Raw genomic sequence first — 26,711 nt, forward strand, 5'->3', positions numbered from 1 at the left:
ATTAACTAATGCTAACAAATACAACCTTTGATTTTAATAAAATATTAGTAAATGTTGAAATTAATATTAACTAAGATAAACTACTAGATTAACTAATAAATTCTGTAGAAGTAGCCTATTGTTCATTCTTAGTTCCTGTTAACGTAGTTAACTAATGTTAACTATGAACCTTATTGTAAAGTGTTACCAATATGTTATACTGTATATTGCTATATCTACCTTGTGAACAAAAGCAGAAAACACTCTAACTCTCTTTCTCACAAACACACACACACACACACACACACACACACACACACACACACACACACACACACACACACATTATTGTCAATGGTCTACAGTCACAGTGGGTTGACTGATGGTCAGTGTCAGATCACCCGTACGTTCACACACAGAGAGGGAACTGCATGACCCATGTGAGTACTGTACAACTTCTTGTTTCTTTATTCTGCTGTACAATTGCCTTTTTAGAAACAATAATGGGTAAACATCAATTTCTATATGATTTATTTTCAGTACTGCATTTGAAGTGTCATAATTTAATTTTGCAACTGAGTAAAAGCTAATAAGCATGTGGTCTGACAGTAATATATTTTGTGTTGAGTATCTTATTCTCATGTTTGTTTTTAAAACCAAATGTGTTTGTTTTAGCTTGAGCTGTTACAACGAATCCATTAAACAAATAAAAGTTGTGTGAATCGCTTTGAATCATTTACATTTCTCCATGAATGATTTCAAATGTCTTGTCTTATTCACAAAAATGAAAATCTAATTAACAAATAACAAATCGTGCCAACAAATGATTTAAAATTAATGATGAAAAACATTTGTAACTAATTTATTTAGTAACGTTGGCAGTAATATCTGCACAATTTTATTGTTTTTCTAATCATTGTAATATTTCTTCCTCTATGATGCTTGACTGAGCCATAACCAAAACTGTGACCAACAAAAACAAAGTGTTTCTGCAAAATCTCACAGATACACTGAAGCGAGCAATATCACTTACTCTAAAAGGATATTATACTTTTTCCATAAATTACCTAATAATTTCTCACTACAGAAATGGCAATCTAATGTTATTTATCACCTAATAGTCTGACAGTGATTATTAGATTATACATATAGTTCCTTTCACAAATCTGTACATATATCTGTATGTATATATAGATAAACACACACACACACACACACACACACAGACATGGAGAAATGTTGGGCTTAGGTTGCCTGGTTTTCTTTTCCTTGACTATAGCACAACTTTAGACAATAAATATCTGTATACAGAACTAATGTCAAGCAATATATAGATGCCAGCCGCTAGAAGAGCATGTGTCGGACAGTCTGTAGCTGTGTCACCCTCCTCTCCTCTCCAGAACGCACTGGATCTCGGCCCACAGAGGTGCTGTCACACTGCCTGCATTGATGTGATTCAGCTCAACACAATGCCACTTTTACACAGCACTGAATGGCTGATGCAACGCTCTGTGTGTGGGTTAGGTTTGCCGACACTGATGCGACCAAATGTAAATCCCCAGCAAAAAAGTAAGAACTTAATTCACTACTATTAAAAAACAGAGAATGTGTGTGTGCACACACTCAATCACATTCACACCAAGAACGATAACTGTAAAGATAACTATATTAGCATCCACATCAGCACAAAATATTATTCTGTTCACAATAGGCTAGTTGCATATGGCCGCCATGTTGGATTTTCGATCTAGCGAGTGAAGCAGTGAACAGCTGTAAAGCAGCTCTGTAGAAAACAGTGATTTCAACGTCCAGCTCAGTTCAGTTCGCATCCAATAGTGTCAGTACAGTCAAATCAGTAATATTGCTGAATATTATTTGTCCCCAACTAGGCACGCCAGAGGAACCTAAACTCCATTAGGTGACGGAATGGAGAAACAAACCTTGGGTGAAACCATCCTCGATCTCTGACATCTGAACTGCGCCTTGATGAAACGGCCGTTCAAGATGCTAACATTGAGACAAATCCTCTAGCAAGTATGCCCAGGGGACTGGTTATTCTCAGTGGATCTGAAAGATGCCTACTTTCACATCCAGATAGCTCCTCATCACAGACCTTTTTGAGATTCGCTCTTATCAGGATACTGTCCTTCCATTCGGACTGTCTCTGGCACGCGCACATTCACGAAATGCATGTCAAGTCACCTTTCTTTATATACCGCTTTTTACAAGACTGAGTGTTTCAAAGCAGCTTTACAGAGATAACAGGAAAATAATGCAACAAAGTTTGTTTCTAGAAGAAAATAGCGTCACAGTCCAGCTTATTCATTAATTTTATTCATTTAATTGATTTATAAAGCACAATTACAGCTTAAGTAAGTTCAGTGATGGTTCATTTTTGTTGTAAAAAAGTTATTAATTTAGTCCATTTATATATATAGCCACTCTGGAGAAAACCGTGATGTCATCGTCCAGCTCAGTTCAGTTCTCATATAATGGTGTCAATGCAGGCAAATATTATTTGGGCCCATGGATGCGGCCCTCTCCCCTCTAAGACAGAATGGGGTGTGATCCTGAATTATTCGACGATTGGCTTGTATTGGCCCGGTCCGAGATCGCGTTGGACACTCACAGATCCTTGCTCCTCAGCCATTTGGAACACCTGGGACTCAGGAGCAACTTAGCCAAGAGCTCTCTGTTTCCAGCTAGCGAATTGCCTTCCTGGGAGCAGTTTTCGATCCGGCCCAAATGTGGTTCAAGCTCATGTCAAGTCAAGTCATCTTCATTTATATAGCGCTTTTAACAGTGTAGTTTGTTTCAAAGCGGCTTTACAGTAACAAACGGATAATTTAAGGTAACAGAGATTGTTTTGGCTTTATAGCGGTTCTTGAATAAAGATATTTTCCAGCTAAAGTTAGTTTTGATTGATTACTGGAGCGCGTTGTGGCTATCCTTTCAGAGGATTCTGGGCCTAATGGCGTCCACATCATCTTTAAACCAAGGAACGGCTATGTACTTGAGGTGCTCTCTACTCCGTTCAAAGCACAGGTCATTACTCTCTCTGCTCTTTCCGTTTCAGAGGATGATCAAGTGTTGCACTTACTCTGTCTGGTTCGGGCCTTAAGAGTATAAATCGAGTGCTCTGCCCAGTTCAGGCAGTCGAGCAGCTCTTCGTGTGCTTCGGGGCTGCACCAAAAGGCATCTGGTTAAGAAGCAAAGATTATCGCACTGGAAAGAGGACGCAATTGCGTTAGCTTAAGCTTCATTGGGCCTCCAATGCCCCATCAGAGTGAAGGCCCACTCCACTAGAGGCATGGCCTCCTCCTGGGCGCGGTCCAGTGGAAAATCCTTTGGCGACATCTGTGTGGCGGCCCGCTGGTCCTCACCGTCCACCTTCGCCAGATTTTATAATTTCGACGTCCCTGCTCTTCAAGCAGTGGTCCTATCTGTTTAGCTGGGCTTTGACCTCTATGCGAGCTCAACCCACTAGAACTCTTTCCCTTGGTGCTCCGGCCTAGTGGTCTAAGCCCCTTAGTCTCAGGCGAATGCCTCGCCCTATCTTAGCCTTGCTGCCTTAAGGACCCTTATCCTCAAGTGTCTTAGGCTAGGGTCTTAGAACGATTGTCGTTCTGCAGTTATAGCATTGCACCATTGGATTGGGTTCCCGTAGCATCTAGCGATGCAGTACAAGTGAACCGTATCAATAGGGAACGTACTCGGTTACTAATGTTACCTCTTTTCCCTGAGATAACAGGAACGGGAATACTGAGTACTGCGTAACTGGCCATGCTACGCTGCACAAATCGGCGTTCGGCGTTTCAGTTGAATTGTCCTGAGATCCTATGGCAGGTGGCCCGCTTATATCGTATTGTAGCATTTGCATTATCCATTGTAGCATTATAGCATTATCTTTTACCCAAAAGACTTTAAAACGGACTACTTGCACTTCTACTTCTGCGTACTACTTATTACGGCTCAGGTGTTTCTGAAAGCAGTGTTCAGACCTACAGACCTCATGAGAATGCAGATTATACTACTTATACTACTACTAAAAGTTGTCAGGTGATTTAAAACAGCGCACCATAGTTTCAGCATTAACATGATTTATCGTAAAAACGAACTTACTGAAACATTCCTATAAATATATTTTTGTTTGTATAAATGTGAATCCTTAATAATTAATAAAATGTATTTCTCCACTATCTTGCAGCAGTTTTATCCTGGTCTTCTCATGAACTCTGTTTTCACTCACTGATCATATCCCAGATTTCAAGTAAATATTGAAACAATGCTGAAAGTCAATGTTGATGCATCAACGTTAGTGGAACTGAACTAACATCAAAGTGCTGTTTGTTCATCATCACTTTTGTACCCTCAGTTAATGTTGAAACTGAAATAATGTTGAAAATCAATGCTTTTAAATCAATGCAAGTTAACATAAAACAATCAATGGTCATGTGATTGAAACAATGTTACAATATGATATGTTGAAAATGCTGAAATTCCAACAAAAAAAAATCAATCGTTATAGGTTAGATAATAGTGTTGATTCTAGATCACTATTGGTTGAAAGAACATTGAAAATGTAATGTTAACATAGTTAAATAAATGTTAATAATTAAAAACAGAAAAGAAGAGTTGAGTCTTTTCAGTAGTTGAGTCACTTTTTTTACACAGTTTAACACGATCAATGATAAAAAAGACAAAGGTAAAGGTGGGACAAAGAACAAAATATTACATCAGACTTCTGCCTCTTTTCCTTCTGAAAAAGAACGCATGATGTCACCTAATACTGATTTAGTTCTGTGAATGATTACATGATAAAGCTGTAATCAGGGAGCCAGAGTTTAAAGTGTAATTTTCTTGCTCACATACGTGTCATTTGCTCCTGAAGGGATCTACTAAATAATGCTGGAACTTAATCGAGACAAAGACTTTAAATCTTTACTCCAACTTATAAAATGTATGGTTTATTCAAACCCTTTAATGACCTTTAAAATTAATATATTTAATTTTTTTTTAATCAGTAACAAAAAAAACACAGAAAATCACAGAAATCGCACACTCTCGAGTGGGTACTTATTTTGAATAATTACTAGTATAGCTGAATAAGTACTACATCCGCCATGTTGTCATTATCATGTGATCTACTAGCGTCAGTTGCGTCGCTTCAGTGTCATTCATAAATCCTCTCCCGTGGCCTCATGGGATAGTAAAGTGTCCATCGAATGCACACTTCAGAAGTAGTCCGTCATCCAGGTGCTCTTTTATGAGTACTGTGAATTCCGACACACTACTCTTGTTTTTCACCTACTATAAAGTAGGGAAGTATGCAATTTCGGATGCAGCTGTAGAGAATTTGAGTTTGTCAGGTGGTTCATCTAACAAGACTAATAGGGAAGCATCGGTTTGCAGTTCACATGATCTTGTGGTCATCAACTACAACCCACCAGGCTCATTTGAGATGTCTTGAAAGTAGGCGAGAGTAGATGACTGCGGTCAGTGGAGTGAAATACGTGCAGTCAAGAAATTCTCACTTCTCATAGTGTATCAAACTCCTATGAAATCATGTGACGGAGATGTGATTTAATTATGTGATCTACTCTCATGCGCTTGGTTGCTAAAAAACTGGATGTAATTTAAGTTCTGTTGCTTTAATATTAAATGAAATATGATGAACTCAAAGTACCGGTTATAAAGTATTCACTGATGTAAATCCCCCAGAATGCAGTGCGGGCTGAAATGTCCAGTGATCACGAGGAGAGGTGGCGTCCCGCAGGAGCGTCAGCTGAGAGCATCTGTGCCAGAAACACTTTCTAAAGGGATCTGCACTGACACACCTGTCGAGACCGTCCTCATCATCTCATCATTCCTGCAGTCCACCGACCACACACGACGGGTGAGTAACGTATGTGTGTGTGCCTGCTGCACGTTTATACAGTTAGAGAAAGAATTAGAGCCAATGGGTGGAGCTTGACGTCCAGCCACACCCAAACCCTAACCATAACCATAGACTGTAAAAAAAATATGGACGTAGTATCCGTGACGTCACTCGTAGTGTTTCTGAAGAGCATTTTTCAGAGCCGGCCGTCGCCATCTTGGCAGCGCGTCACTATCATGGCAGCGCGTCACTCCCAGATAAACAAAAATGGGCAGTGAGGCGGATTAGCTGAGGTGACGTGACGCTAACAGACAGCAGACAAACGGCAAGTAGTGACATCAGCGGCAATCCACCTGTCACTCGAGGACACGCCCTTAATTATGCATAACTTTAAGGCTTAATATAATTTAAATGGATGCGTTATAAAAAAATGCATATCCCTCACAGTTACATTTGTTTTTCTGTAAACATTTGTTTTTCTTTTTGAGAAAAGAAAGAGGGATTGACTCTCTTTTGGAGCCTGTCTCTAGTGGCCAGTCGGTGAATTGCAGTTTAAGTCACTTCAGTGTTGGATTCAAGAGAGAGACAGGAAGGTTGTCGCTTGATCATAACCCTATTCTAAACCTAAATAGCACAGGTGGAGCTGGACTAGCTCAAACTCCACCCATGATGTCCAGAGAGACGGAGCTGGACGTAACTTGGCTCTGCAGTGAGCACCACTTGGAAAAAATGTAACTCCTTTTGAAAGAAAGTCACTCTGTGACTCTGTGTTCACTCTGTGGCCATATTTGCAACGCAGCTGTTTCGGGCTATCTACTTGAATGGGGGAATCCTGTATTCTCAAAAACTGCTCAAATACTAACCGAGTCTCAAAAACATGTTGTTTCTTATGCTCAAATAGTGTTAAAAACGTATTTTTCAGGCTAGACCAGCCAATCAGCCGCGATGACTTTTATCAATCAGTGATTGGCTTTTTATTTAGATGGCCATTTTGCGCTTTGCACTTTCTCCCATTCATAAATAATATGAGTGCGGCGTCTTTGGAAAATCCACAAATATCTGGACTTCACCATCATCTACTCAAGCCAATCAGATAACGGACATCTTGGCCCTGTTTACAGCTGTATTTAGATGTGTTTTGGTCGATCGGATCACGAGTGGACGACTCTAAATACAGGAGTAAACGGGTCTAAAACGCTTTGAGCTCGTCCAGTTTCCTCCACTTCCAGAGTTAGTTGAAAACACATTCGACCGGATTGCTTTCGTAGTGTAAACGCTCATGTGACCGAATGTGTTCAAACAGCCACTAAAGACCGTCTTCTCTCCGTCTACTGGTCTAATGCGGGAACATTATGGGAAGAGCGACAGCCAGACGGGATTTAAACTCTGTCGACTGAAGACTCAAGTTTGGTTTGAAGATGAAAAACGTACGAAGCTCAATGTTCTCTCTCCATTCCTGATTTCTAACACACACTCACAGCGTTCGGCTGATCTCGCGTCTGTCAGAGCAGAAACTGAAGCTGATGTTCTCTGTGTGTTTCTCCGTCGTCTCCGAACGTGTTCATATGTAAATTACATGAGCTTATTGTCCATTACATTGAAAGATCTGAAAAACCCATACATTTACTCACCCATAGACCCTCCCCTCGAAGAAATCAGGACAGAAGTGTTTGAAAGTGGACAGAAGAGACGGATTAAAACACCAGGTGTAAACGGGAATGTGTTTCCCTCGTCTACTTGTGATCCGATCGACCGAAACGCATCTTAACACCAGCTGTAAACAGAGCCCTTGAGCCCAATAGCAGCATGTTCTAGCTTCAACCAATCACGCTTTGTTGGGAAACAGACTTGTTTTGAACTCCTCGACCTGAAAAGAAATGCATTATTTATTTAGTAATATTAAAGAACTCAGCCCATACAGTATATGCGTCTGTGAATGCCAGAAACCCTGTTTAACAGCTCCAGTGAAGAACTAAACCGCCCATAACGCTGAGAAGAGTGTGTTGAAGTGTTCGACAACACAGCTGCTCTGCCATCAGTACAAATAAAATATGTGCACTTATAACAAGTATAGAGTGTTTTGTTCTAATGCACACCACTGTATTTTGTTGTTGTTTTATATGCAAGTTGCTTCTGCATAAGGACATGATGGTCCAAATCACTAAGCACTGAAACTTACATAATTTATAGTCTTTATTTAGTTGAGTTGAGTTGAGTTTGAGTTTAGCACCTTATCTAAGAATTAACATTAGCTGCATCATTTATTTAAGGATTATTGTTTATGTTTAGATGGAGTGTGTTTTTGGTAGATAATAACATGTTTTTGTGGTTCTTGTGTATTGTGTGTATGATGGTATAGTCTGTAACAGCAGCTGAGCAGATGTAGAAAACACATGAATGGTTGTTGTAGTTGAGAATACGGTTTCATGTTTAAAGTCGGGATGAAAAGGAAGTTGCGCTAGTGTTTTCTTCCCTATTGTGACAATTAAGTTTTTAGTTAGTTAGTTTTTAGTTCCCTGTTTAACTCTAACAAAACCATCACCAGCTCCCTTTTTTCTTCTTATATCAGCTCAGAGAGCCGTTTATTTAAAATACAAATGAAGAAAATATTTGAAAAGTGTGAATAAGGTGTTTAACGTGTAGTTGAAACTGTATGTGGTGTTGATGGGATCGGTGTGACGTGAGCATCTCGTATCAGATCCCTTCAGTTACTGACCAACAGGTTTAATACAGGAGGAGTGATTACAGTAGGTGTAGGAGAAACTTCTGGGATTGAGACAAGCAATGTCCCAAAAAGGCAGCAACAAAAATAATCATATATACTGAATACACTACTAATATACTATTGCAACTCTCTTTACTTTGGAATTGCATTGGCGTGTCTTCAAAAAATACAGAATGCTGCTGCAAGAATGCTTAAGTCAGCCAAGACATTTGAGTCAATTACTCCGTTTTTAATTTCGTTAATAATCGAGATAGAACTACCTATAAGATCCTGTTACTTGTTTTTAAGGCCCCTTCTTATCTTTCAAGTATGCTGGCATTTTATAATCCATCTATATCTTTGAGATCCGAAAATCAAAATCTTCTCTGTGTTGTCAGAACAAAACACAAACATAAGGGCGACAGAGCGTTTTCCCGTGTCGGACGCCAGACTTTGGAATGATCTCCTTCTTTCTGTAAGGTCAGTAAAGTCACTACCGAAAATTAAGGCCATGTTAAAAGCTCATCCTGGGCATCTTCATAATGGGTGTTTTGATCATTACCTTGCCCATGTTTTGTGCGTTTTTGTTTTATTTCTTTTATTTCTCTCTCTGTACTCTTATTTTTGTGTTTTTTTGTGATTGTGAAGCACTTTGGGCAACAGCTGTTGCATTAAATGTGTACGGTGGCCCAGTAGTGCACAACACAACGAAATTTAAAAAGCAAACATAAGTTCACAACACTACGAAATTAAGCCACAACACAACGGAAATGCTCCCGACCACTAGAGGGCTCTTGGAGCGCGGTAAAGTTAGTTTTCCTTGTCACTGTTCTAAAGAGTCGGCAGTCTTAAAGGTGCCATTGCATGGATTATTTTATTATTTTAGAATGTTTCCTGGGGTGCCCTTATAATGTTAGTATGTTTTTTAGATCAAAATTTGTTATAATTTAGAAATAAAAGGCATTTTTCCTAGCCTGATTTTAGCCTCTGATTTGAACACTCTGTTTGAAGGGGCGTGTCTGTGTGAGACTTCAGTGTAAACGCCCACTGCTGTGATTGGCTGCTGAGAGACTTCAGTGTAAACGCCCACTGCTGTGATTGGCTGCTGTGAGACTTCAATGTAAACGCCCACTGCTGTGATTGGCTGCTGTGAGACTTCAGTGTAAACACCCACTGCTGTGATTGGCTGCTGTGAGACTTCAGTGTAAGTCTGTTGATCACGTGAATGAAGATCTTATCATTGCAACACAGTTTTCTGCACTCTCACTAATGATTTCTCCAATGCAAACATGATGTACGTACAGTAAGAGCTTCGTTGTGCAGTGTAACAGCTTCATTGATTTCATAACGAGTTTTGGCAAGTGTCCAGATAAACTTGCGCCGTGTGATTGACAGTTTGGGCGATTGGAAAGGGATTGTTCTTTGATCGCTATCTGTATATTAATCACAGTTTAAGTAAGATTATTTTCATCCTACTAAGAGAAACGACGTGAAGTTGATCGTTCAGTCACTGGCTTGATTTGCTGATGCATAAACAGTATTGAACGACTTTGAGAGAATTGATAATCTGTCTGAACTTGAACAATTACACATCAGACATTCACATAACCCACTGGTTCTTCAGAGGCTCGGATGAAGGAACTAAAAAAATACCTTTGTGTTCATTTGTACATCCAAACACTGAGCAACTGCCATGCTTCGCTCGTTTGCAAGCCATGATGTCTCTCGAGGAAAAATGATTCGGACGATGATTCGGCTGCGCAGTTCCGCCTGGCCTTGAACATGGGCTGGCATATGCAAATTTTTGGAGGCGTACATATTAATGATCCCGACTGTTGCGTCACAGTCGGTGTTATGTGGATTATTATGTCGGTGTTATTCGCCTATTTTTCAGGGGTGTTTTTCAAAAACGAGATTTAAATAAGGAGAAAACAATGGTGTTTGAGACTCACTCTATGTCATGTCCATGTACTGAACTCTTGTTATTTAACTATGCCAAGATAAATTCAATTTCAAATTCTAGGGCACCTTTAATATATCAATACCACGATTAGTTTTAACAGTATGTAACCATTGTATATCGAAATAAAATATACTTCAAAATCACCTACATGAATTATAGCTGCGTATTTATACTGGAGAATGCTTTGACGCGCCTCCACAGCGCATGATCCCTAAGGGAAGGCAATTCCACCAAGTGCCACCAACGTATAATTTATTATAATATAATTTGATAAATAAAAATATAAAAACCATTTGGTGAATTGCAAACTTACAGGAAGGTATTGGCACAATTTCACCTGTAATAAGTCAGTCTGGTCACTAGGAACCTACCACAAGCTTTGGGACATGAAAACAAAAAACCTTTAGGTGAATTACAGTAGGCCTAATGTTTTTATAGAAAACAAATTGTGTACTGTGCATACAGGGAGCTATTGAGACAATTTCAGCTGTTGTAAGTCAGTCTGGTTAATAGGAAATACAACCTTTGAAACATGATAAAAGAAAAAAAAAACTTACAGAAATTTTCTACAAAATAATTGTTTACTGTAAATACATGAAGGGAGGAGTTGGAAAAAAGTCAGCTGTAGTAAATCAGTCTACTACCAATACATCAAGCTTTGGATTTGGAACATTTCTGTTTTTGAATGTTAAAAGTAATTTTAATTAATACAAATTATACGTTTTAACAACTTGAAAGAATTGGCGGACGTTCCCTTAGGGATCATGCGATGATAGCGCGACAAAGCATTCTAGAGTATAAATGCAGATATAATGCGTGATTTTTAATTAATTGATATACAATGGTTACATACTGTTAATATGTAATATGTTAATATGTGATATATTAAAGTCCAACTGAAATCAAAATTGACCCTACTTTGTTAGCGCATATTACTAGTCTTGTGGTGAACAATTAATCCGTGCAAGTTAATACACAGAAAAAAATTGTTTGCCATCGTAATCTTTAATCAAAGTCTGAAAAGTTACTTCTGGTCTGGAATGGCGTTCCTTCTCTGATGATGTAGGTTTGACGGCTTGGGTTGGGAAACGCTTAACCACTCCCCTAAAACCGCTAGTCTGCTATGAGCAGAGATGGAGAGGAGGAGCGCTAGAGTAAAACCCTGCCCTCTATTCAATATTCCCTTTCACTGGGAAATACGTCACAACACTGGAGAAAAGTCGTTTGCAACTTCCAGTTCACGCAGACTTTAAGACTGCCGACTCTTTAGAACAGTGACAAGGAAAACTAACTTTACCGCGCTCCAAGAGCCCTCTAGTGGTCGGGAGCATTTCCGTTGTGTTGTGGCTTAATTTCGTAGTGTTGTGAACTTATGTTTGCTTTTTAAATTTCGTTGTGTTGTGCACTACTGGGCCACCGTAAATGTGCTATATAAATAAATAAATGAAATGAACATGTTGTTATAATGTACTACACAACACTGGGGTGCAAATAGTATCTGCTACTATTTCCACTAAGTATAAATACCATCTAACTAACACTTGTGTACAGTTGTTCTCGATTGCTTAAACACTTTAACCAGGCTTTTGAACTAAAATTTCAAAATCATAACGCCATTTATCAAAAAGCACACCCATTTCCCTAAACTATAAACACGATTCCCCTGTTTTGACACATCACATTTGTTGAACTTCCACTGCAAAACTACATACACAAATCATTTCTCATTGCCTACACCATGTGGTCATTTAGAAAGCACTAGCATTCAATATTGTTCACTCAAGTCAGCACAGCTTCAGCTCAGTTAGCACACAATTACCCAGGTGGAAACTCTAAAGTTATGTTTACACAACAACGATATGCTTAAAACGGAGACACTGCGTACAGACGACACCAATGTCAAAATGATCCCCATTCACACGGATCCACGAAAACGACTAAAAACGCTGTATTCTGCTGCCAGGCCATTAGATGAAACACTATAGACTGAACACGTAATACGCATGTGCATGACGTCATCGTCTTCAGAGATTCATGTTTTTGTTGTTTACACAGAGACCGTTTTCAAAAACTTGCACTTTGAAACCTGTTTTCAAAAGTTTGTGTTTTCAGACGCCCAAAACGCTGTTGTCGTGTAAATGAACGGCCAAAATGCATAAAAAGTTTTAAGTTTTAAAGCTACACTGTGTCATTTTTTAAGTTGATTCTTAGCAAAAAAACACTTTGTTCTTTCAAAATGATATGTGCTCATTAATGTGTAATTACTTCTACCAACTAATCAAGTGTTCTCATAAGCGTAGAATCTGCCATTTAGAATACATACGAGCGAGCCATGTTGCGCCTCCATCTTGAAAATACATTAGCCAAAGAGGGACATACCTGGAAATTCAAGCTTCGCCTTTCGCGTTATACACTCAGTGGCACCGTGACGAATGCGAGGGGGAGATTACTCGCGACTGCCGGCAGATTTGAAATAATACAGCCACTGTAGGAGTTAAAACGCCCTCGGAATGGGAGGGGCTAGAAAGTAATATTCAGCTGGTAGTCATAAACAATTTCACCGCTAGATGGGAGAAAATCCTACACAGTGTAGCCTACAAAGTGTGAACAGCCCCTAAGAGTCAAAACTGATCACACACCAATCAGAACCTTCAATAGATAGTTTTGGAACAATGGATCCAGAGAGACGTGATAGAAGAGGTCGAGGACGCCTGAGATGAGGAGGACGAGGACGAGGAAGGGCAAGGAAACCAGCAGTCTCGGATGTTTCCCACAGGAACACACTCCCTCATCCGGACTGAGTGGCAGAAGAGCTGCTGAGGGCTGTATTTAATAAGGGAAACTGCGAAAACGCCAGTAAAACGAATGATTATCAGCTTAAACTAAAGGTTGGACTCTATATAGTGTTCCTTACAACTTACCAAAGATCCAGTGATTCATGGATGTTGACATGCCGGCCGCCAGGAATCGTGTTTCCGGACATTTATATGAGCCTGATTGTGACGCCGGGGAAAAACATAAAGCAAAGCTAGAAGCTTTCAGTTGATGCGTATCAGGAGTGGATCAGGCGTGCTAGAGGATTTTATCTTGACAATATTTTTGTTATTGTTGTTTGGTGAATTGAACTGTACAGTACATTCAGGAATAAAAATGTGCAAATATATACATTTGTTGTGTCTTTTGTTGTGTTCATCATGTGGAAAGGCTTTGAGAGGAAGAACCACAAGCAAAATAGCTCATTACCGGTTTTTGCAGTATTGTTTTGTATTCCTCTCAGCAGTGTGTTAGGGCGTTTTCACACATATAGATCGTTTGTTTTGTCCTGAAACAGGGACTTTCAGTTTCTCTGAATTGCTAAAACACTCAATGCCTTAACTATGTGAACTTGTTTAATGTTTTACAGAAAGAGTGATTTATTCGACAAATTGGTTTAGGCTATTGAGAATTTGCTTCAGAGAATGGGATTTAGTGTTTAGCAATTCAGAAAAACTGTAATTTGTTACAATGTTGCATTTTCTTCTTGGTTCGGTCGGCTTTCACAAGGGAACCTTTCAAAGCAAAATGTGTTTATGCAAGTCACATGCGAGTACAACTGTCCTCTTTTTAATCAGAGTTTCCTCTGCGTCATCCATCAAGGGTCTCATTACACCCCTAATATACGAATGATATAATGCAGATAGTGCAGGAATCAAGACGTCATCAGGACAGCATTCTGGCGCGGAGAAGCACAATTACACAACATTTTACAGTTTTTCTCGATTGTTTACACACATTTTCTGAAAGCATGCCTCATATTCTCAGAACAAATCAAAAAACACACACATCATGGGCAAACCCCCTCAATTCTCCTGCAAAATGAAACTTTACATTCAAAACAATGTTATTTCTTCTCAAAATGGTATTTTGTTTTCAAATGACACACACAAACCATCATATGAATAGACATTTATAAGAACCAGTTGAACACTGATGTGCTCAATGTAAAACACTGATGAATGGAAAACACTTCTTCTCCATTCATCATAATGACTTAGGCCTTTTTTTTGTTCAGTGTTACACTTTCTACAGACAGTACATACATAAGTCAAGTCAAGTGTATTTATATAGCGCTTTTCACAATACAGATTGCATCAAAGCAGCTTCACAGCATTAAACCAAAATAACACAACAAGGTTGTTTCTAGTGTAAATTTATTGATTGATAAAATTAAATTAATATCCCCAAAATATCCCCAACTGAGCAAGCCAAAGGCAACAGTGGCAAGGAACCGAAAACTCTATCAAGTGACCTAATGGTGTCCTAAAACTCCATCAGGTGACCCAATGGAGAAAAAAAACCTTGGGAGAACCCAGGCTCAGTCGGGGGCCAGTTCTCCTCTGGCATTTATGAACTAGAGGCCAGATTGTAGTTTGAACAGTAAGATTTAAAATGTTATATGAATGCCTGGCTGAAGAGATGCGTCTTTAATCTAGTTTTAAACTGGGAGAGCGAGTCTGAGCAACGAACAGTATCAGGAAGGCTATTCCAGAGTTTCGGAGCTAAATGTGAAAATGCTCTCCCTCCTTTGGTGGATCTGGATATCCTAGGTATGACCAAAAGTCTCGAATTTAGTGATCTTAAAGAGCGCGATGGATTATAGGGCGATAGAAGATCCGTTAAATAGACTGGAGCTAAGCCGTTTAGGGCTTTATAAGTCAGTAGCAATACCTTGTAATTAATACGGAACTTTATAGGTAACCAATGTAGTGATGATAAAATCGGTGTTATATGATCATATTTTCTTGATCTAGTAAGAACTCTAGTGGCTGCATTTTGGACTAACTGTAGCTTGTTTATTGAGGATGCAGGACAACCAGCTAATAAAGCATTACAGTAATCTAGTCTCGAGGTCATGAATGCATGAATTAACTTTTCTGCATCGGAAACTGATAGCATATTACGTAGCTTAGCAATGTTTCTAAGGTGGAAAAAGGCTGTTCTTGTAACATATGAAATATGATTTTCAAAAGACAGGTTGCAGTCTAGTATAACACCCAGGTCTTTTACTGTAGAGGATAAAGTAACAGGACATCCTACGATGTTAAAATTGTATTGTGAGAGGTTTTGTGGGCGTTTTTTTGAACCGATAAGTATTACCTCTGTCTTGTATGGATTTAATAAAAGAAAATTACGCGTCATCCAATCTTTGATATCTTTAACACATTCTGTCAATTTGGATAATTTAGCGTTTTCATCCGGCCGTGATGAAATATATATTTGAGTGTCATCAGCATAACAATGGAAACTAATTCCATGTTTCCTTATAATATTTCCAAGTGGCAGCATATATATTGAGAATAATAGAGGGCCCAACACAGATCCCTGCGGCACTCCATAGTTTACTGGAGTTATGATCGATTTTTCTCCATTTAAAGAGACAAAATGGTCTCTTAAACATAAGTGTGTTGTAAAATATTTGAGAATATTGTTTTTATACTCAGAACCCACAAATACACCGTAACAAATATATTTTATTTTTCCCACAAAAACAATGTACACAGTGTATATCACAACCAACACAAAGTTGTACATGTACATACAGTGGTCTACATACAAAACAACAGAATCATTGACTGTATACAGTTACAGTAAAAAAAATTTTTTTTTTAAATCCATTGTTGACATCCATTGCTCCATTGAAGAGCTCACCTGTTGCCCTTTTATGCTAAAGCTCTGATTGCTAATTGTAAAACTGTGTGATGGGTGTTTGCCCATGTGATGAGTCGGTGTGTATATCTGAATGGCAGTGTGTTCCTTGTGAAAACAAGAGATTTTCTGCATGAAAATTGTGCCAAAAGCAGAGAATTGTGTGTAGTGTTTTGAAAAAAGTGTGTTTTAGAACTGCAATTTGAGTGTAAAGCAGGAATTGTGCTTGTAGTTTAGCAGGATTGGTTCAGGCGGTTGGTGCATGAGTTACATGTTGTGGTCATTGTGTCTCAAGTACCAGTATTTGTGTGTAAACAATTGAGAAAAACTGTAAGATGAAGAGCTGCTCAACTGTGATAACTAATGTGTTCTCATAGAATCACCACTGCGTTTTATATAGCACATTTCATGTTATTAATTATAATACCATTTGGTTTGTTGATCCATTGGGATTGCTTTCACATCTCAAGCGAACCGTCCCAGAGTTCGTTTGCAATCGGGCCGAGACCACCTCGTTCAGTCGATCTTTGAGCGATTGTTCTGGTGCGGATCCGAGCACGATTGCAGTGTTCACATACGCCTGAACGAACCGAACCAAGGGAGAAAATGCACCAGGTTGCGAAAGGTGTGAAAGCAACCTAAGGCCATTTTCATTTGAAAACGCATCTTTTTCTCTCCATTTTGGCCTTGCATCCACACTGACACTGTTTTCGCGTTGTAGTGTGGACTGTCAAAAAGGAGGTATTTAAAAACGATGATGTAAGTTTAGTCATGTGACGCATATTGTACCAATAGATATTCATGTCTATACCGGTGATGTGCCTGTTATGTGCGATTCACTTTCACACTGTTGCTAAAATGTTACTTTGCACACTCTTCATATCACAGTCCTGCAAAGATGACAGAAAATTCACTCACATTTGCTGTCCTGCGGCGAAACATGAGAGCAGTTTTAGCGTTTTAGACCAAACATATAATGGTGAGCGAGAGCGACCTGGACGATCAGTGAATGCTGAGATATTTAGCTAAATTGTGCAGTAACTTTATTATTTATCTGTTTTCAAATGTATCCGGATTAATGTAGACATAGCCTATAAAGGGCTGTTTACAAGACACCATTTTCAACTAAAAACTCTAAACTTTTTATGCGTTTTGGCCGTTCGTTTACACGACGGCGACGTTTTGGGTGCCTGAAAGTGCAAGTTTTTGAAAACAGTCTTCATGTAAACAACAAAAACGTGAATTTCTGAAGACGATGACGTCATGCACATGCATATTACGTGTTCAGTGTATAGTGTTTCATTGTGCGCAAAGTATAATATTTATGCTTTTTTATAATGAAAACAAAAAGGGACTCGAGGCATTTCTATCTCTATTGAGTTTATACTATTTTATGTTACCCCTGGATCAATCTTTTTTTTTTTTTTTCTTTTTTTTTTTTTTCACGTCTTTTTTTTTTCTTTTCTTTTTTTACTTTAATTTTGTTGAACTTGCTATTTGTCTACTTTTTGTAATTCTATTGTTATTGTAGATTAAACTGTACTTGCTGTTATGTTCAATAAAAAAAAAAAAAATAAATAAAAAAAAAAAGTGTATAGTGTTTCGTCGCCATCTACTGGAATACAGAATACAGCGTTTTTTCGCGGATCCGTCTGTACGCTGAAAACTCAAAGGAAAAACTTCTCCGTTTTAAGCATATCGTTGTCGTGTAAACGTACCCTAGGCTAAGACTATGTTGTAGTGTGCGTATTTTTGAGTGCTTGTGTGTCATGTCTGAGGGCAACGTTAGTTTTTTCAGCAAGATTGAATGATTTTAAGTGGAGAGCTTCATTTTGACCAGAAAATTGGAAGTTTATGGACTTTGGAAGAAGTTTGGGATTTGTGTTTAGAGTTTCGAGAAAAGGAGGCATTGTCTCAAGAAGCTTAAGCTTTCGAGAAAAACTGTAAAAGGTTTGTCTATTGTAGCAACAATAGGAGTCTGTGGTACAGTATGTGCCCGTATAAGTACACGTGTTTATGTGTGCGTGTGTGTGTGTGTGTGTGAGAGAGAGAGAGAGAGAGAGAGAGAGAGAGAGAGAGAGAGAGAGAGAGGGAGGTGGGTGAGAGTGTTTCTGCTTGTGTTCGTTCAGTGTTTGTCAGACAGGATGGTTCAGCGATTCAGTCTCCGCAGACAGTACTCGCAGGTAACACTTTCAGTGTGTGTGTGTGTGTGTGTGTGTGAGAGAGAGAGAGAGGGGTGGGTGAGAGTGTTTCTGCTTGTGTTCGTTCAGTGTTTGTCAGTCAGGATGGTTCAGCGATTCAGTCTCCGCAGACAGTACTCACAGGTAACACTTTCAGTGTGTGTGTGTGTGAGAGAGTGTTCAGAATACCTTTGAAAATGTTCGATTGAGGAGTATACACTGATCTATGAGAATGAGAGGGCGGCTTATATGTACATTTCTGAGAAGCAAGAGACAGAAGCAAAAGTCTCTATTTGCACACTGTGAAATCTCTTTCCAGAGAAACATTCGAGACATTAAAGAGATTTTTGAGGCATTGAAATGTCAACATCTGTTATGTTTGCACCTGATGAAGTTTTAACTTATTGACTGCATGTGTCAACAATCCCAGTGTTCTCTGACACAAAAGACCCTTTACAGGCTCAAACTCTCTCACCACAGAGACACAACAGAGTTTCTCTACTAGACATTTTAAAACTTTTAATGTATATGCATATCAAGTGCAAATCCTAACTTTGTTCATCCTCTCAAATTCAAGTCATGTGAAAACACTACTAAAGCAAAAGATCCAAAATGAACTCAAGATCTTCACTTACATGCATTTTGACCACACTAATAAACATTAAAAGAATGCCAGCTTTAAATCTGCAGGATTGTATCATAACAGTAAAATGGAGTAGATTGCATATTTGGATGCATTTGTTAAGTTACAGAGTGTGTGATTTAACCGACTCTCTCCTGTGATTACAGTCACAGACAAAACTCTGTTCCTGGTTCTCAGAGATTGAATGATCATTACCTTTGCAAACAGTGCTTCTTAAGTTGCATGCAATTATGCATAATTTATAGTTACTACTATAGTAACAGCATGTAAAGACACTGTTACTAAAACATCTCGAGCACATCCTCACTACTGGGAAGATTATTTTCTGATATCCTCTTTGCAGCAAAGGTAATATCTGGTTATTTCGGGGTCTGTGAAAAAGGGCTTTCCTGTTGTTCTGTCATTCCTCTCATTCTTTAACTTCTTGCATTAGAGTCCCAGGGCTCTTTTTTGATGAAGATGTTTCATATTGTGAATGAAGCATGACCTGCTATATACTTCATCCTCCTTTATGAGCTCATATTAACGGAGCTAAAAAAAAAAAAAGTGGATAAAAGTAGTGAATCTGTATGGGGTGTCACAATATATTGCAATACAAAAATGCAACTATATTGAGTTTTAGTGTCAGTACTACATTAAACTACTATATATGTTGAATATAATGTATAATAATGCAATGGGGGAATATTTGTGGCTCCTGATAATGCCATATGTCTGATGTTACCAGTACAAAGTTACCCTGGTAATCCAGAGTTCTCGTGAGAGCACAAGTTGAATTTGCTCAGCGAGTTGCTCTGGTGTCGAGTAATGATGCTCATTAAATATGACCTTGTATCCGAGCTGCACCAATCACATCGGGTTATCTGATATAGACGGGCCAGAGGCGAGATGACGACAGCGCTGTGACGTCGAAGTCATTAGGAAACATTGCAAGATGGCTATGGATGAACACCAGTTGTTTGAAACGGCTTTGATCGCTACAATGATCGAGTTAGACGTGGCTTTTTCTCTAAAACAGGAACAGGAGATGCCGCTCGAATCCTTCCTTTGCAAGAAGGACGTTTTTGCTGTAGACGTGTCCGCTGGTAGCTAAGCGTATGGGGTTTATTGTGATTGGTCGTAGTGTTATCCAATTGCGTGCAGTGAGATTTTCAAATGCATGCTTGGTGCCGCCCCTCGACCTGGCCGAATTTCATTAGTCGACACCAGACCATTAATCTTTCAGATTTAGGTCTGGATTTCCAGGCTAGTAAAAAGTGGACAACATTATTTTAAATATATCTAGTCAGAGTTCAAGCATACAGTATTCATCTAAAATAATTCTGTATTTTCAGCTTCAGAATCATGACTATTGTTATTCTGGTGTCTCTGTTGTCCTGTGTATTGGGTTTCCAGCACCAAGCCTATTCATATTCACCCAGTAATACCACATTTAGCATTTTAATCAACAGAAAAAAAATTGTTAACCTTTTATTACTGTAAATGTCTTGGAGTATCGCAATAATATCATATCGTGAGCTCAGTATCGTGATATTTATCGAATCGTGACATGAGGGTCTTGTTACACCACTAGTGAATACATACAAGCACCCTGGGAATACAATAGACCCAAACTAGAGAATCCACATTAATATGGATATTAAATACATTTCCACAAATACATATTAAATTGATATATTTTTAGCTGAGTCTTGAAGATAGACAAAGTTGATACATCACGAAGTGAAAGGGGTTGTGAATTCCATAATTTTGGAGCATTAACACTAAATGAACTTCCACTTACATTGGACAAACGGACACAGGAATGGACAAAAGACCATTATAACTGATGCATTGACTTGACTTTGACCTGAATGTGTGCTGCATGTGTCGTTTCCAACATGCTTTGCAAAAAGCAGCTACATCATTGATTGATCATAGAATGTGTGAGAAACTGAGGTATGAACTCAGTTCAAAACCACAAACTGTTTCCTGTTTCCTGTGTGAGATTCCACTGGCAGCTATTATTGTCGCTCTATGCTCATTGTTTGAGTGCAGTGATGAGCTAAGAAAACACACTATCAGTCATATCCATAGCACATAGTTCTCTTTAATGTCATCACCCTGTTTCATCTGCATGTTTAATGAATATTCATGACTAATTATTTATCCGGGTCAGACCAAGATCAGATGATCTCTGCATATTTGACCCTTAAGCACAGACAGATAATGCTCAGTCTCTTGCTTTGCTTCCATAACACAGAGCTTAAAGTCCCCCTGTGGTGAAAATCCAGCTTTTAATGTTGTTTATGTGTCTATGTGGTGTTTTTAATATGCTTTAAGACAAACCATGTGTAAATTCATAAGTCGACTCCATTGCTGAGTATTTCCTCCTTAAAACTGCAGTGAACCAAAGACAGTCTCAAAAACATGCTTTGAAATCGCTGGTGTTTCTGACGTCACAAACTACCTTGTAACCAATCAGATCAACGTGTGATCGTCAACCAGTGGATCTCTGAGCTGAGGGAGTGAGTGGAGGCGGGGCTCATTTGCATATTCATAGAACTGCGCATACTAAATGAGGCAAGGGTGTCGAGTTACATTCAAGATATTACAAATGGCTGTCCCTTCAAATAACGCCCTATTTGAGGGTATAGGGGGTGATTTCGGGTTCAGCCCTGGAATGACATGCGTTATCTACTTCTGCGGCAGGGCATATTTGGAGTTTCTGTGTGAGACACCCTCTGGCCTTCTGATGGAGCAGCATTTACCATTGATCACAGATCACTAAATTAATTGCAGCCTTTGCCAAATCGCGTGCGGTTTCATTTCAATTAATCGTACAGCCCTAGCACCAAGCTTGTTCCTCTGCCTGTCCCGTATCGACCAAGGAGGCCGTTTTTGAACTCTGTCTGTCCCTTATCGGCTAAGGAGGCAATTCTTGAAATCTTTGCCTGTCCTGTAACAGCTAAGGAGGCAGTTTCTGGACTCTCTGTCTGTCTTGTATCAGCCAACGAGACGTCTCGTAACCCTCTGCCCTTATTACCTGGTTCTTCAGTCCTGTCTTCACTGACTCCCTTCAGTCCTTCGACTCCCCCTTCGTTGGCTCCTCTTAGAAGCTCAGAGTCGCCTTGGACTCCCTGTTTGCCAGCTCCACCCTGGTGTGTCGACCCACTGGCTCCACCTCGAACCACCATCCCCATCACTCAACCTCGGTCCGTCAACCAGTCAGCTCCATCTTGGCTCCGCCTGGGACCATTGTCCTTCCGGCTTCACCTGGCTTTTCTCATTCCTCCGGCTCAGCCTTGGTCAGTCGTCGGTCTGAATCCATCATGGACTTCTGCACCTTGTCCCTCCACCCCTTTAGCTTCGTCCTGCTCCTCTGCCTCAGGCATCCTGACTCCACCTCGGCCGCTCGTCCCTGAGGCTCCACCTTGGCCTCCAGGGCCTTCGGTGTCACCCAGTCTCTTCAGCTCTTTGGCTCCACCAAGGCTCCTCCCTCCATCGGTTCCACCGTGGGCCTTCAGCCTGGTAGTATTTTTTGGAGTTACTCACTGGCTCTTCCCTCGTTCTGGGTTGTCCCCTCTATCACCCCGTGTCCTCCTCCGGAGCCCCCCTCCGCCCTCCTCTGTTGGACATTCAAGTCCCCCTGTGGTGTAAATCCAGCTTTTAATGTTGTTTATGTGTCTATGTGGTGTTTTTAATGTGCAAACCATGTGTAAATTCATAAGTCGACACCATTGCTGAGTATTTTCTCCTTAAAACTGCAGTGAACCAAAGACAGTCTCAAAAACACGCTTTGAAATCGCTGGTGTTTCTGACGTCACAAACTACCTTGTAACCAATCAGATCAACGTGTGATCGTCAACCAGTGGATCTCTGAGCTGAGTGAGTGAGTGGAGGTGGGGCTCATTTGCATATTCATAGAACCGCATAAACTAAATGAGGCAAGGGTGTCGAGTTATATTGAAGCTGTTTTAAGGTATGAAGATTTTTTTTTAAAAAGCTTAAATATGTAATTTTGGTGATCAAAGAAGTAGTTTTAAGGGATATAATTATTGACTACAGGGGACTTTATGATGCATCTAAAGTAAAGTCTGTTCTGGGTTTGAGATTTGTGTAAGTTGCTATCTTGTTTGATTTTTACAGTTTTTTGTTCAGTTTTCTGTTAGTTCATGTTTCTTTTTTTTCTTAGTGCATTAGTTGCATTAGTAGTTCATCGGTTTTTGATTTGCCCTCATGTGTTTCAACTGTGTCTTGTTAATTAGCTCGTTTTGTCCCTAGTGTTTTTCTGTGTTTATATAGCCCTCATTTTCAGTTGTTCTTTGTCAAATCTTGTCCATTTTTAGAGTGGCTGTTCTGTTTATTGAGTTTTTGTTTCCCTGATATCCCTGAGAAGTGTGATTTACATGCATTTTTTTCATTAGTTTTCATTAAACTAATTCCAAATAGATCCAGCTCTTTATTTCTTTAATTTGACATCTCCTTGACAATTAACAAATGATTTTTTTTTAGCTAACTGAAAGGTAGTGCTTACATCCATTTCAACCTGAGTTTAGCATTTCTGTAACACTTTATTTTACCGTGTCCTGTTACACGTTACATGTGCTTATAATATAACAGTAAATTATGCATAATCACATGCAACTAAACCAAAACCAAAACCTAACTCTATAATAAGTACATGTTGTTCATTGATATTATTCAGTACTTAAATGTGTGTGTGTGTGTGTGTGTGTGTGTGTGTGTGTGTGTGTGTGTGTGTGTGTGTGTGTGTGTGTGTGTGTGTGTGTGCACTGAAAAAAATTTGGAGTAGGATTTACTTGAAAAAAGCTAGGCAACTTTTTCCACTCAGAAAATGCTATTAAATTTACAAAGATTTGCCAAGTAAAAACCTAAACATATTTATCAGTAGCTTTAATTAGAAATCTTTAAGTTAAATTTACTTGGAATATGGAATTAAGTAAACTTTACTTAACCTAGTTAAGTGAATGTAACAAAGAAAATAAGTAATTTTAACTTGGCTAGTTAAAGGTTGATTAATATCGATTTAGTTGAAATTTCCTTTGCATTACATTTGACTCAAACAATAATATTGAATTATACCAGTAATTTATAGTATGTGCTTTACTTAGATTATCTAAGTAATTTATACTACATCATGTCAGATGTTAAGCATCATGTGAATGCAAAGACCTCAATACTTGGTAGACAATACACAATGACGGTAACATTTGATGGATCATTTTTGTGTTTGAATGTGTCATTTTGAGCAGAAAATTTACTCGAAATGTCACAAAATGGCAAGTTACTAATCCTGACAACAAAAGCAATGATAAACAGTGTAAATACAGCTGGAAACCAGTGAAAAATGAACCTCATTAATTATTCAAGGTCCAGTGCATGATGGGAACCCCAGTATCAGAAAAGTTGAGTTATTTTTACTTAATTTTATTGAATTGATATTTACGCTTTCATTTCTACTTGCTTGAATTAAGTACTGATATGGAATTTACTTAGTTTTTTAAATTCTTGCCTGAACTAACTTTTTCATGTAAATTACATTGTTTTTTTTCAGTAGTATTTACTTCACCAAAAAATCATTTTTTACAGTGTGTATAATCGTGATATATATTCCATTTGTGATAGCGAAGTGTGTGTGTGTGTGTGTGTGTGTGTGTGTGTGTGTGTGTGTGTGTGTGTGTGTGTGTGTGTGTGTGTGTGTGTGTGTGTGTGTGTGTGTGTGTGTGTGTGTGTGTGTTCATTGATGTGTCCGGCTGAGTCATGTTTCCTGTTTTTTACTCCTCTTATTCTCTCAGGATTGTCTTATTTTGGGATGTGAGGATGTTTTCACACACACACATGCATGTTTGTTTCACAATATTAGTGAGAATGAAAGAAATAGAAAGTAATGGTTATACAGAGGTGATGATTTCTTCCCCACCAACACATATAAAGCACCACATGATTTGGGTGATTAATGAGCCTTTCAAAAGTGAGAACCACTTTTAAATTTCCCTTATGAAAGTTAACCATGGTTTTATTATAGTAAACGTGTAGTTGTTTTTTGGCTTCAAATACCATGGTTAAACTATGGCTAGTGAAGCAAAACCATGGTTAATTTGTGGTTACCATGGTTTAACTATATTAAGCATTGCTTTATTTGTAGTAAAACCATGGTTAATTTTTGTAAGGGTTCCTTTCAAGTCACTTTTTGACATGTTTCACTATATTTGAACAATTTAGTTTTTAGTTTTTTGGACAGTTGGACATTTCTGCTGATAGTGTAGTGTACATTCATTTGTTCGATGTTTTAAAACAAGATCATCCACAAATGTCCACTAAGGGATTTTGTTTTGTCTCATGTAAAGCTCAGCTATATGTCGCCTTTATGAAAACCCATTTTAGCCACATAAGAAAAAAATCATGTTTTTGTTTATTTTAATTATGACATAAAAAGGTGAAAGTCATGAAAAACTATGTCATAATTATGAGATGAAAAGTCATAATTATAACAAACAAGTTGATGATATAAAAACGTAAACGACTTAAAATGTAATGTAAAATGTAAATGTAAATGTCATGGCATTTTATAGGATGAAAAGAAAATTATGACAACTTTCTATCTCACAATCTCGATATTTAATCTAAGTTATGATTTAGTATGTCATAATTTCAACTTTATCTCATAATAAAGATTTACCAAAGCATGATTTTTATCTTCTTACGTGGCTGGTAGTGTGAGCTAGTTGATTGTTTTGGTGAAGACGGCATCGCCCTCTAGCGGGTGTGTGTGTGGCTGACAGTCTGTGAATGTCCATGTACTGTGTGATAGTGTTATTTCTCAGCATCTGTCCGTGAGGAGTGTGTTTAAACACAGCATTGAGTTCATTCTAGTCCTGTTGTGTCCAGGGTTAGGGCTTGTTCGGTGCTGGTTTTGGTTATTAGGTTCACATAGTATCAGTGTCACGACTCTGAATGTGTTTATGAATGGCAGCCTACCTGACATTTGCATATATTCAAATAAATATTGTGTATATTCATGTGATCTGCAATAGATTTGTATGAATGATTTATTTGTTCACATACAATTTAAGATCAAATTGTGCCTAATTTGAACCTATTTAAAATAATCTGTGGTTTAATTGGCATGTTTAAATTGTTTTAGACACCTGTGTGAAATATGAATGCTCAAAAAAGTGGGTGTGCACGCATGTGTCTGTGAGTGTGTGTTTGTGAGTTTGTGAATGTGTGTGTGTACTTGTACAACTATTTTTAGACCATTTGAGTGAGGACAAAGAGAGTAAAGTGAGGACATGTTGGCCGGTCCTCAGTTCCTGAGAGCCTTTAAAGGCCTGTTTGAGGGTCAAGACTTGGTTTTAGGGATAAGGTTATAATGAGGTCAAGGGTCGGTTTAGGGTCAGGGGTCGGGTTAGGCACTTTTGTGATGGGTAAGGTTAGGGTAAGCGGCTAGAGATTGCATTGTGTCAATGAATGTCCTCATAAAGATAGATGTACAAGAATGTGTGTGTGTGTGTGTGTGTCTGTTAGCTCTGAGAAAAGATTGTTTGCACATGACATTTTGATATTCCCCTATCCATTGTAATGGCACTCAGGCATTTTTAAATGTGCTTTAAGTGTCTAAATACCTGCAGTTCTTTCATCAGCTGAACTGTTTCATTTCCTCACCACAGAGATGT

At 38.8% G+C, this 26,711-nt stretch overlaps 1 protein-coding gene across 4 annotated transcripts in view; it reads left to right on the forward strand.

Annotated features, from left to right (window-relative positions):
• Window positions 1-362: 362 nt before the first annotated feature.
• Window positions 363-26,711, forward strand: part of tmcc1a (transmembrane and coiled-coil domain family 1a) — a 57,654-nt gene continuing 31,305 nt past the window's right edge. Inside the window, exons 1-2 of one of the 4 annotated variants that reach the window (XM_084087078.1) lie at window positions 363-419; window positions 5,701-5,875. In XM_084087078.1, the coding sequence (XP_083943204.1) occupies window positions 5,702-5,875 (174 nt within the window). In that variant the 5' untranslated portion in view covers window positions 363-419; window position 5,701. Of the gene's footprint in view, window positions 420-1,389; window positions 1,549-5,700; window positions 5,876-18,334; window positions 18,393-18,441; window positions 18,534-26,711 lie in introns of those variants that run through there. The other 3 variants (XM_084087077.1, XM_084087082.1, XM_084087081.1) reach the window with 3 other exon arrangements.

This window comes from Abramis brama, assembly GCF_963993115.1.
Source record: "Abramis brama genome assembly, chromosome: 16".
Classification (NCBI taxonomy): domain Eukaryota; kingdom Metazoa; phylum Chordata; class Actinopteri; order Cypriniformes; family Leuciscidae; genus Abramis; species Abramis brama.